The sequence below is a fragment of the Hydractinia symbiolongicarpus genome, chromosome 15 (genome assembly GCF_029227915.1).
Source record: "Hydractinia symbiolongicarpus strain clone_291-10 chromosome 15, HSymV2.1, whole genome shotgun sequence".
NCBI classification, from domain to species: Eukaryota; Metazoa; Cnidaria; class Hydrozoa; order Anthoathecata; family Hydractiniidae; genus Hydractinia; species Hydractinia symbiolongicarpus.
Window position 1 is genome coordinate 1,026,692 of NC_079889.1, and position 11,997 is coordinate 1,038,688.

At 35.0% G+C, this 11,997-nt stretch overlaps 1 protein-coding gene across 1 annotated transcript; it reads right to left on the reverse strand.

Moving 5' to 3' along the window:
* Positions 1-1,425: 1,425 nt before the first annotated feature.
* Positions 1,426-11,626, reverse strand: LOC130628850 (uncharacterized). The gene is made up of 6 exons (XM_057441878.1): positions 11,554-11,626; positions 5,717-5,800; positions 4,893-5,192; positions 4,298-4,491; positions 3,153-3,203; positions 1,426-2,193 (listed from the first exon to the last, which is right to left on the reverse strand). The coding sequence occupies exons 2-6, from the start codon at positions 5,787-5,789 to the stop codon at positions 2,047-2,049; spliced, it is 765 nt and encodes a 254-aa protein (XP_057297861.1). The 5' UTR covers positions 5,790-5,800; positions 11,554-11,626; the 3' UTR covers positions 1,426-2,046.
* Between the last annotated feature and the right edge of the window lie 371 nt (positions 11,627-11,997).

Consider the following 11,997-nt stretch of genomic DNA (forward strand, 5'->3'; position numbering starts at 1 on the left):
TGTCGCACAACCACTGTGGATTGCTTAGCACAGATATGCTGTTGCACATCCAGTGAAACTCTTACAGCAAAAACTGTCAGACAACATATTTTATGTTACTTAATCTGTGTTCCTGTAAAAGTTGCAAAACTAATGTTAAACGATGACGGCACAAGCGGTCAATACAATAAACAACAATGACCATCAGCATAAAAGTATGTGTGTTACACATCCAATGGAAGGCCTCTTTGGAAATGGTTGTAAAAATAAAACACCCATATAATTTCTTATTAAATAAAATAATAAAGAAGCTACAGTCTGTCGTTTACTCTGCCAATTACTTACCTCTCCCGGCAAGGGCACAAGATTGAGTATATATACTGTAACACAAAACAGGCTCTATTTGAGCTTGAATTGTAAATCCTTTAATCGTAGCATAACTGATAAAAAATAAGCTTTTGGTGCTTGTTTTACAGAAGAAAAATTGAACAGGCTGGAAAAATTATAGAACCTCTCCTGTTTAGTCACTGAGTAGCAAGCTCAATAATAATATGCGTATTTTGTTCAAACTGATAGCCGCATTGTCATTTTGTTTCTAGGACGCCAAAAAAGGAATGACAAGGCGATATATCGTGGACAAAAATCTGAGAATATCTGCGATGTTAACCCTTGTTTCTTCATGGGCTGAAGGCTAGTCCAATAGAGCGGCCTTTCAGACATGGTGTGCAGAAAATTTCTACAAATTTGAGGAATTTTTCTAAAGACTAGTTTCATTGTGACGTAGTGTTATATATATTCCCAAGATATTCTGCGCAATTCAACAGGCAAAATAACACATGCGATAAGTCGTAGACCAACCATAAACTTTATTTTGGAATGGAGGCTTCATTTGATTTTAAAACTAAAATCTAGTTTCTACATGCAGTTTAATTTACAATATACATTAGTGAAAAATTGCTACTTGCCTAGCAATTTTTTAACCAAACCAAGGAGAAGTGGTTATTAACATGTAAGCGATAGTTCGCCATTATAGGAGATAATTATATAGTACATGCAGTACAATTAGCTGCGTTTGCGGCGAATTATAGGGTAGAGATCTTATTTGCGTAAATTTTCACACTTTTCTTCGATATCGATCTTCTGTTAGTCAACTACCTAGTTCCATATCATGTTATGCTTCAATAAGAACAAAAAAAAAGAACAAGGAACAACAGTTAACCGTATATATAAATACCGACTTTGCTGGCACGGCATAGCCTCAGCTTCATCATAACAAGTATGGCGACTTTTACCATATAATTTGCCGTATAATGTATAATTAGCCAATTCAATTTATGAATTATCTTGGAACAGGAAAACATAAAAATAACTATCTAGCTGTTTGTCTATGGCCTTCTACTGACACTGACTACATAAGTTGTGTAGCCAAAATAATAATGATTTGCATGGATATGATGGTATACATTCGCATATAGAAGTACAGAAAACATACAAAGTATTTACAAGACAAAAAGATCAAAAAGAAATTTTTTCCAAACCTGGACTATACAACATTTTCATTGAGAAAACGTAAATTTTACTAACCGCGTCTGAAACACGCACATCTTCAGTTAAATCCCAGAAAATCAGGATTTTGTGCTAGCTTTCAATCGTAACTAGAAGTCGTATGTTTCACAGCTAATAATCGCTCTCATTTTATGAGCAATTTAAAAAACAAAACAACCATCATAATTGCACATGTGTAATCACTTCATGCTATCAAGTATACGAAAATGCACAAAAAAATCGATGCGGAAATATATATGAGCTACTGACTAATAATATTCACATTACATATAACAAAAGTTGAGGCAGGCAGCATTTCTTCATCATTTCAGTGGCGATATTTTTAAAAAAGGGGCTAGCAGTTTTGAACTTTCTAGCATTCGTATAAATATACTAAACAAGTGTTCTATGTGTGTTAACAATTCTTCTGTAAATTCATATCCGTCCATATAGCTTCTCCAAATTGTCAAAAAGATGTAGCTTGTACCTCGATCTGATAAAGTTGTAATACCAACGTAATTTTCAGTTCTTTCTTGGGTAGTAACCGTACTGAGACCATTGTGAATACACTTGGGCGTAAGACGTTGAATACTGCATCCGAAATTTGTATAAAACATTTGGTCGTATCTTTTTATACAATACCATGGAACATGTGGTATAACCAACATTCTAAAATACAGTAATGCAATAGGAATCTTGTTAAAAACAATATTGTGTATTTTTATTTGAAATTACCGTGGCCCAATAGTTGCTATTATATTGGAGGACATTTGGGTTAAAGAATTGAATGACGTCATTCAGTCCAATATGACGTCCTGATGCATATATTTCTGAACCTGACAAAGCGTCAAAATTGTGGAACATGAAATTTAGATTAGTAAAATGTCCAAAAGAATAACGAAAAAAAAATAAACGTATAAAGAGGCTAAAATATGACGTTTAAATTTTTGCTATTAATTTCTATACTGATCAACTGTTAAATTATAAGTCTTCAAAGCAACGCAGTGGCGAGTTCGGCAAATTTTTGATAATCCTGAAATCAACTAAAAACAACAAAGCTGGGTGGCTATAGAACTGTGAAACAATAAAAATGAAAAGCTTTTACAAGGATTTAAAAATTAAATCACAATTATAACCGAAGGGCTTTTAAAGGACATGATTGAAGATATGCCTGCCTTCGACTTTAAAATTTGTGTTGATTCTGCAAGTGAATACGTTCTCTATGGACGAAGCCGACTCGTCAGAGTATCAGAGGCGTAAAAGAGCCCTGGGGACGAGGATGGTAAAAACGTAAAGTAACATGTCGATGTGTTTTTTTTTTTTTTGCAACTCCCAGAGAAAATAATTGATAGTATGAGAAAGACGTAAAAAAATATAGATTATCATGCAGCCATTCATTTCATCCTTGAGTGCATGGCGCCTGACTTTTAAATCTAACCAGCTGTGCATGCAACAATAAAGGAAAATCCGAAATAATTTAGAAAATTGTTTCAGTCAGGACGACCTACCGGCGAATTCAGAAATTGTGTTCGACAGTTAATAATCAAAATTCACTCAATTTCCAAACCTACAGACTTATAATAAAGTTTTCAGGCACTCTGTACAAAAGACTTCACCATATATGTTACCTTCTCAATGCAGTTCATTATTGGGTTGCTCATCAATAACTTGCTGTACATCTAGAAAGTTGCATTAATTCTATCAAACACATGTGCCATGCATGTACAATTATATTTTTTGAAGACATAATGTATTATTTTCCTTATTTGTTGTTTTTGATCTGTTGCAACCTTATTTGCACTTGTTGCTGAAAAGAAAACATCGTTATCTCGATAGCCAATTATAATATATCATTTTCACGTAATCGAGACGCCAATCATAGAATGCTAAAATAAATGTTAGACGTCTTCCGTCGTTGAAATAATACTGTAAGAAACCAGAATTATTGTGGTCAAATTGAGTGTAGAAGCAATTTTATCCGATATTTTATTGTAAATTTTAAGAGGAACTATTAATTTTTTGAAATAAGAACTTATGTGTAGTTTTGTAAGATCGAGAAAGATGCGAGTTCCAAAAGCTATGCCAGATAGAGAAAAATTTTATGAACAGTTTGTTACAGGGAGTTGTCTGGTAGAGCGCGGACCCTAATTGGGTCTGCGTAGCTTAAAATGAGCATTAAATACTCTAGGACTCCCCTTCTCAACCATGGTCCCTCCTGGAAATAATAGATATACCCTATTGATTATCATCATCATTTACATACACCTTCAAGCATAATCTATCCGTGTGCATTAGCAAAATATTGCCGCACGTTGCTCCCAGTTCTGAGAACCGTGTATCGACTTCCGTTCACTGCCACGCAATGTGTCAGCGATGCACAAAGTAGCTCTAATTTTATATAAGTGTCGTCTTTTTTTAATTTTTACATTTTCTTTGAACCCTTTCCCTCATATTCTTTTCGGCACATCCAGACTGGAGCAAGGGGTGGGGGAGACTAGGCGCTATAACTTTACTTTTTTTTTTGCTTAACTACATTCATATGGAGGAAAACTTAAAAACGTTATCAATTTCCAACTGCTTTCATTAATTCTACCACTAGTGTTAAAACTTAGACTATTTCATTATTTCGCTTTATTTACACCAAACTAGTAATCTGTAAAAGTAAAATAAGTTTAGACAAATTAAACAACTTAGCTAAAAATGAGAGGGAATGGGCGGAATGCACAATCAAAACACATTACATTACAACAAGCAACACTCTATAAAAGCTTACATCAACATAAATTTTTTTCACTGGCTCGCATCTGTAAGACTCCATATGGGATTCAGCATAACACATTTCGTAACGAAGATATCGAACACTGAAACCAAGCCCTACACAAGAACTCTTCATACGAAAATTCCACTGTATTTCTGTTCCTTCTGATCTTGCTACTATGGATATGTTAAAAAATGGACCAAACAAATCTATAATTATTGAAAAGGAATAATCATTCAACAGGTCAGAATTGTAATAGGTTACGCTAATCTTCATCTCTAGTCGATGGCCCGTGGATAAATCCAAAAGTTCACCCGTCCTTTATACACCGCATTTCGTGTGTTTCGGTACTTGAGTTACCATTTAGCGCAAAGACAAAATACGACTATTATTATAGAGACTAGTCGTTACCCGTGGAAAAATCCACAGGGTTGCCCGTCCTTTATATATCGCATTTCGTGTTTCCGTAACAGGACGCGTCTTTTGCGGACAGACAGACAAAATACGGCTATTATTAAAGAGATAATTCAGGAAGGGTCGATCACTGTTTTCCACACTGATCGAACCTTCTCATGTCAGATGGCAATTATTAACTTCTTGCCGAACTTACCAACATATTTTATTAACATGGGAAAATTTGGTGATACCATTATTGCTCCATTCTGCAACCTTTCAACTACACGAGTTATATGCGTGTATTTATCCACCAACGCGTATTTTGTAGGAACATAGCAAACACCAGTGTTTCCATAACTGACGCAATCATCTGTTTCAAATGTTATTGGGCTGAGGATAAATAACTGAAGAGTGCTTCCTTTTGAATTTGTTGTATTGAAGTGGATAAGAGCAGATAAACATGGAGAAGATGCATTGTAGTAAGCGCTACTAACAGATGTGATAATGACGTGAGCTGAAAGAAAGAAATGATGTTATTTTTCAGAAATGAGATATCTTCGATGTGAAGTTGAAAAGTGCTATTTTCTCCCTACGCAGAAATAGGTGATCAAATATTCTACATTTTCTGACATGCTTAGTTGACCAAGCTGGTTAGCACAACGTCAATGTTGTTTTGCAATTTAATACTGCTTGAGTAATTATAATATGTAGCTACGGTTATAGTAACATGTGACGCTGTATTTAAACTAATACAAGAAGCAAAATAAATAATTAGTTTTATTTCTTTGTTCCTTAGCCACTTACCTGGTGTCCCCTATGTTTGCAAGGAAAAAAATCGTAAGTTATGCTCTGCAGAAAATAAAAGGAAGGTGCAAAGCCTTGAAACCGTATGAAGTTTAGAAAAGCATAACTGCGCACTTTTCACATTTCTAATCTCTTTTATCTGAGCCTGGGGCGCTTAAATGTTTAGGCAACGATGTATATAAAATGACTATACACGTTTTGACTCTGTGAAAATACAAAATGACGTTTACTTACCACTGCCAGTGTAAAGCAGAGCAAATATTGAAATAAGATATTTCCACATTATCAGCATTAGCACGATGAGCATGTCATACGAACCTATAATATAACTCAACACCGTAGAAATTATATTAACTATTTCTATAATAAAACAACCAGTCAGATTTTATTAAGACTTTGGAGGTATCAGAAATCTATTTAAACGAGCAGTCGTTTCCTTCCTGTTCTTCTTCTTCTTCTTCTTCTTCTTCTTCTTCTTCTTCTTCTTCTTCTTCTTCTTCTTCTTCTTCTTCTTCTTCTTCTTCTTCTTCTTCTTCTTCTTCTTCTTCTTCTTCTTCTTCTTCTTCTTCTTCTTCTTCTTCTTCTTCTTCTTCTTCTTCTTCTTCTTCTTCTTCTTCTTCTTCTTCTTCTTCTTCTTCTTCTTCTTCTTCTTCTTCTTCTTCTTCTTCTTCTGCCGTAACGTCACGACATTAAAGTCCAACCTGACCCCGCGACCTAATGCTACGTCGGCTGTGTGCGTATCTTGATATTCGTGAAATTGGCAAAAAACAAAGACTGCGTTACGAATTTAATCACAAATATTGTTAGAAACTGTTATTTTGATATTATTTTATGGGCTATGCTAGATACTTCTTCAAATTCTCGTTTCCAGTTATGTTTTTAACGAGCTCTAGGGGTTAAGGTACAAGTCGTTTCTTTTGAGGGGCCGAGTTCAAGTACGCCATACTTGTTATACTCGCTTATAAATAAAAAAGGTTCGCAAACTGTTTCGCTATAACAGGGGAGCAACGAGTTGTAAATTGTGTTTTTATTTCTGCTAAAGTTTTTAAAAATATATTACACTGGAAGGATCATAATGTTTTGCGCCTATTTTTTTCAAAATATATTCCACCAGAAACACCATAATGTTTTGCGCCTCACTAAATTTATGACATACTATACTAAAGTGTTTCACCTAAATGTGTGGCACAGTTTACACCTCTTATTAATCGCTCTTTCAGGCGTTCAACGCCAGGAAACACAGTTACTTGTGGCTTAACCCGGCGTTGCGACTCCGAGCTCCCTGGCTAGTCATCATCATCATCATCATCATCACTCTCAGCTTAACGTCCGTTTTCCGCGCTAGCATGGGTTGGACGGGGTATATTAATGACCCTCTTCCAATCTTATCTAGTCTGTGTTAGATCTAAACTCAACTTCCTCTGTAACAAGTCTGTCCTTTTAACCTCCTGCTAAGTCTTTCTCGGTCTGCCTCGGGGTTTTCCCCAGGAACTATCAAGTCTCAACACTTTCTTACCCAATTATCCTCCTCCATTCTTTACAAGTGCCCCAGCCAATTCAATTTTCTTATCTGGATAACATGTTTAATTCTACGGATACTTGCCTGCTTTCTAGCTCATCTGAGCTCTTTTTGCCTCTCAGACTGGCGTTACACATCCACCTAACCATTCTCATATCATTCCGTTCTAAATGGTCAAGATCTTCCTGCTTCACTGCCCATGTCTCACTACCGTACAACATAACACTTCTTACACAGGCCTCATATAACCTACCTTTTAACTCAATTGACAAGACTCTGCTAGTCAACAAATGAAGTAACTCTCTGAACTTTTTCCAAGCAGAACCTATCCTGCAAGTTCTTCCAACAAGTTCTTCCAACACCCCCTTCACTGCCCAACATATCACCTAAGTAACAGAAGTTCTTAACTATCTCTAACGAACCACTGTTGTACATCATTGAAGTAGGAAATACTTCTTTCTCTATAACCTCACCCTTGCAACGCTTGCATACAAACTGAATTTCAGCTCTTAACCTTACCTCTAATAAGCGCTTATCCTGGAGTCACTCAAGATTGATTTTTGAAATTTCAGGGAAACTTATTCCTGAAAATAAAAAATGCTGGCAGTGTTTTTTTGCTATTTTGTCTGTGTTTTCCTTCTAGATAAACCGTATACCTGCATTTACGTGATGTGCGGCATGGTTTAGGCGCTCAAACTGACGTTAAACGTTGGAAAGGCTTCATTGCTGCAAGAGTTTTACTAGATTTGTGACTTCTTGTATACCTCCGCTGAAAGCCTCTAACCTAGAGGTACAATATGGTCTGCTTGCATTTTCGCGCTGAGCCTGGCGTTCAACACTCAATTACTTGAGGATAAGTCCGTCCGCACGAAATTTTCACACTACAAATAAAAAATGCGATATATTTTTTATCAACGAAACACGAAATGCGATATACAATTTATTTTGTCTTTTGCGCGGTTTTTACAAAGGCTTATCTTTAATTTAAACATAATGTGATAAAAGTCAATGGTGGTTAGTTTCTATTGTTCCCTCGATGCAGTTTCTTTGTTATAAGTTCGTGCACGGAAAAAGTTACGGATAATTAACTTTAAAGTTAACGCGAACAAATTTTAAGATAAGAATGAAACAATAATATAAACTTTAAGAAGATTCTGTAAGTTGATTTTTTTGATTGTTGTTTTCTATATTCTATTCCCGCAATTTATTTGAAATTAACAAATAGAGTTACAGTAATAATAGTATTATTTTTATGTTCACTAAATATAAACTCCGAACTTATTTTTTGAATTTATTTAACTATTTACATTTGAACTTCTAAACTTTAACTTTGCTGACATGATTATTATTATATTTTTTAAACTGAACAATCTGAAAAAACATAAGAAAATTTTAAGTTTAGCTTAAAATATTATTGTTATATGTTTTTCACGAGAAAGCAGCAAACACTATTTAGATTTTTTTGTAAAATTTTCTTAGCTTAAAAATTCGATTGAGGCTTAGGCCAAATGTCAGCCAAAATTTTTTTATGTACTAGAATATAATGAAACAGACGTGTAGTTTATAGTTCTTCATTGCCTAGTGATTGTTCTTAAATTACGTCGGACATCTCCCAAAAATCTTGACTAAACGGTGACGTAATTTGTACATAAGTCCCTAGACGTGTATTTGATGAGAAACCATTACAATAGCAGAGTAATTTAATAACAGGTGCGCGCAATAACAGTATTGGGTTTACGTACAATGGGCTAATGACTCTATAATAATAGCCTCCGTCCGTCTCTCTGTTTGTACTGGTGTTAACCGCGCACAAAATCTCAGGCCGCTAGCACAGGCACGAGAAATCCGTCGGGCCCCACTTAGACGAGTTCCCGATAAAATAAATGACCAATCAGAAACTAAAGCTTCTTAGATTCCTTTGCATACGAACCTCTGAAAGCAGTCCGAAAATTGACAAACAGATTGAAACAACTCAGCGCTAGAGATAAAGAAGTTTGTTAACTGTTTTTTTTTGTTTTTTTTTTATTGCGATATTTCTAAGAACACTTTTCGTGTTCTAGCAAGATTGCAGTTTTACTTTTCATTCATTCATTTGTTTGTTTGTTTACACTTTTGTTTACCTGTATTAGTTTTATTTGTTTTTTATATGTTTCGACACGTTAACCCTATTCGGTCCGGGGTTTTTCGAACATACTATGACCGGGGGGGGGCGGATTCCGCCCCCCCCTCAATAACTTTGCATAGGGTTGTTCAAATTGAATCAAACTTGGCACACTTATAGTACGTCATAAAAGAAACAAAATGGCGCCAAAAAAAATTTGCTTGCGTCAGCACATTTTCTGTGACGTCATCAAAAGCTTAAAAATTGTTAAAAATTCCACTATCTGCTTAAATTATAATTACTTTTGTTCTAGAGCGAATTTTTACATTCTGTTTGAAGTTTCTGAAAGCTAAATAAAAGTTATTTAACATATCTTCCGGTTTTTACATGGATCTGATAAAAAATTGCCAAAAATTGCCCGAAAATCCGTTTTTTTCCGATTTTCGGGTAAAATCCGACAAAATCGGGAAATCGGATTAGTCACGTGTTCAAATTAATCAAAATGATTCTTCTTAATGAAACAAAGTTGTGTTGCAAGTTTCAAGTTCTAAGGATAATCCTAACAGGAGTTATTATATTTTCTCCATTATAAGGATTTCATAGAGATTTTTAGGGGTAGTTTCGAGTAATGGCCAATATCAAAGCCTCTGAAAGGTATGGGACCTAAAAAATTTGCATGCAGGTGTCTAATAGATAAATGTTGAAACTCAGTAAGTATCATAGCCATATAACAAAGCAATCAGGAGTTATTAAAAAAAAACCGTCAGGGGGGGCGGAATCCGCCCCCCCCCGGACCGAATAGGGTTAAGGTATTTGTATTGTCACGTTTTCTAGCCCTACATATGTTCTCCAGCTACTTTAAAGTTTAGCAATTTGTCTAGCTAAAGTTCTTCTTTCTATCAGACATTTTGTTTTTGTAATTAGTTATATTATCAGCAAAAAAACTCTTACTTATTACATAAATCTTAAACAAACAACTTTAAAATTTCCCTTACAGATATAGATTTATAAAGAAAACATCAAAGGCTAGTCTTATTTATTTCTATTGTTTCAAAGGTTTCCTTCGGTTTGAGATATATGTGATTTTTTGACCAATCTTTCACTAAAAAGTAAAAGTAGCTAGATACAGTTGGCTGCAACATAATTTTTGAGTAATATTTTTTATAATAAATGTAGTTAAGTAATTAGCTATCCCTTTAGCGTAATATAAACTGTGGCAAAAATCAAAAATTTATTAATGACACACAGAGCACCTGCACTATGCGCTCAGCCCGTTGTTACCAACGGACTGTTTCCTGTATTCTTATTTACACTAATGTGACAATAAAGTTTTTGTGGAAAGACGATTTCGCCTATACAGATGTGCAACGCCGTTTACCTGTTCTAAGTACTCAGTTCGGTGTTAAAGAAGGGCTGTTTCCTGTACTGTTTTGTTAAATTTGCAATAGTTTTTTTGAAAAACGTATAATGCCTAAATATGTGTGCCAAAGATTTACCTTTAGGAGCTCAACCCGGTGTCGTGAATAATTTTTAAAATTTATGTAAATTTATTTCGCAAAAGTTACAAAATGCCAGCTGACTGTTTTTGCAATGATGCAGAGTTACCCCTAATACTGTATTGTTGTTGCCAGTGCTTCACTGGATTTGCTGTTTACCAGGATTTTGTTGCACCTGGCGTTTAACGCTCAGTTTCTGACTTAGCCCCTGTTTTAACTGCATACCGATACTAAAAGTGTTCCACAGCAATGTACACAGCTTACAGATCTTAATAGGTACTCCACCACGCATTCGACGCCGAACCACACATGCACTTGTGGCTTAACCCGCGTTTCAACACTGGGTCCCCCGGCTAGTCTATATTATAATACCCATTGTTTGACTGTCTGCCTGTCAGCCAAAGTATACAAAGTTTCTTCTGAAACATTAAAAGCGGAAAAATATAGTTTCTTCTATCTGTGAAGTCTCCGTAGCAGTGGCCATTTTGGAAGCCCTCTTTTGAACTTTATAACTTCTAAATGCTGTTCATTGAAAAATATTTTTTTCCTACATGTTTCTACATTTTGGGGATAAATTTCGAGATGATAATTACCAACGTACATCTTCTTTGATGCTGTGACTTTAATGCAGGTACGTGCCAATACAACAATGGTATTGAGAACCTGAGTTTACTTTTATTTCACGCAATTAATTTGTAAAAAAAAGTAATAAGGAGTCATGGACAGGTCGGCCAGAATATCAATCCTACTTTAGACCGAATAAACATAGGGTTACATCAAAGTTGTAAGAAAGCTTGTTTTTTGCTATCCACACAGATCTGATGATATGATATGACTCTACATATGATAATGTTGCTGATTGTCCCGTTTTCATCATTATTTCCTATTTTATATGAACAACTCCCTAATACTCCTTAAGTATTGCAATATTAGTTAACTTAACATAAACACTTACCTATACAGACCTGCCTGTTTCCCTCTGAAAATGGAAATAACCTTTTCTTACAAAAAGAAAGAGGAAAAGTACTTGAATTTGTTTACCGTTAGCTATTGTGTTATTTTTCAAGAGAAGAATGTACTCTCATTTTCATTTATGGGTTTCATTTTTAATTTCATTTATTTCTTCGTGTTGGCATACTCAGCATGTTCTTTCAACGCGTTTCAGATAAGTTGCTGTCAGTGAATTTCGCTTATTTTATAGTGAAAGTTTACTTAATCGGCTTCTCATGTAAAACCTATGTGAAGCACGTAATTCTACCCGCTGCAAATAACAATTGTATTATATGCTTATTTCATGCTTGCACAAGCAGAAAACAAAGAAAACTTTTTTCTGAGAATACTTTAAATTTTGACTTAAGAGTAATGCTAAACAAAAACGATCGCCAATATTTCAAGTAAT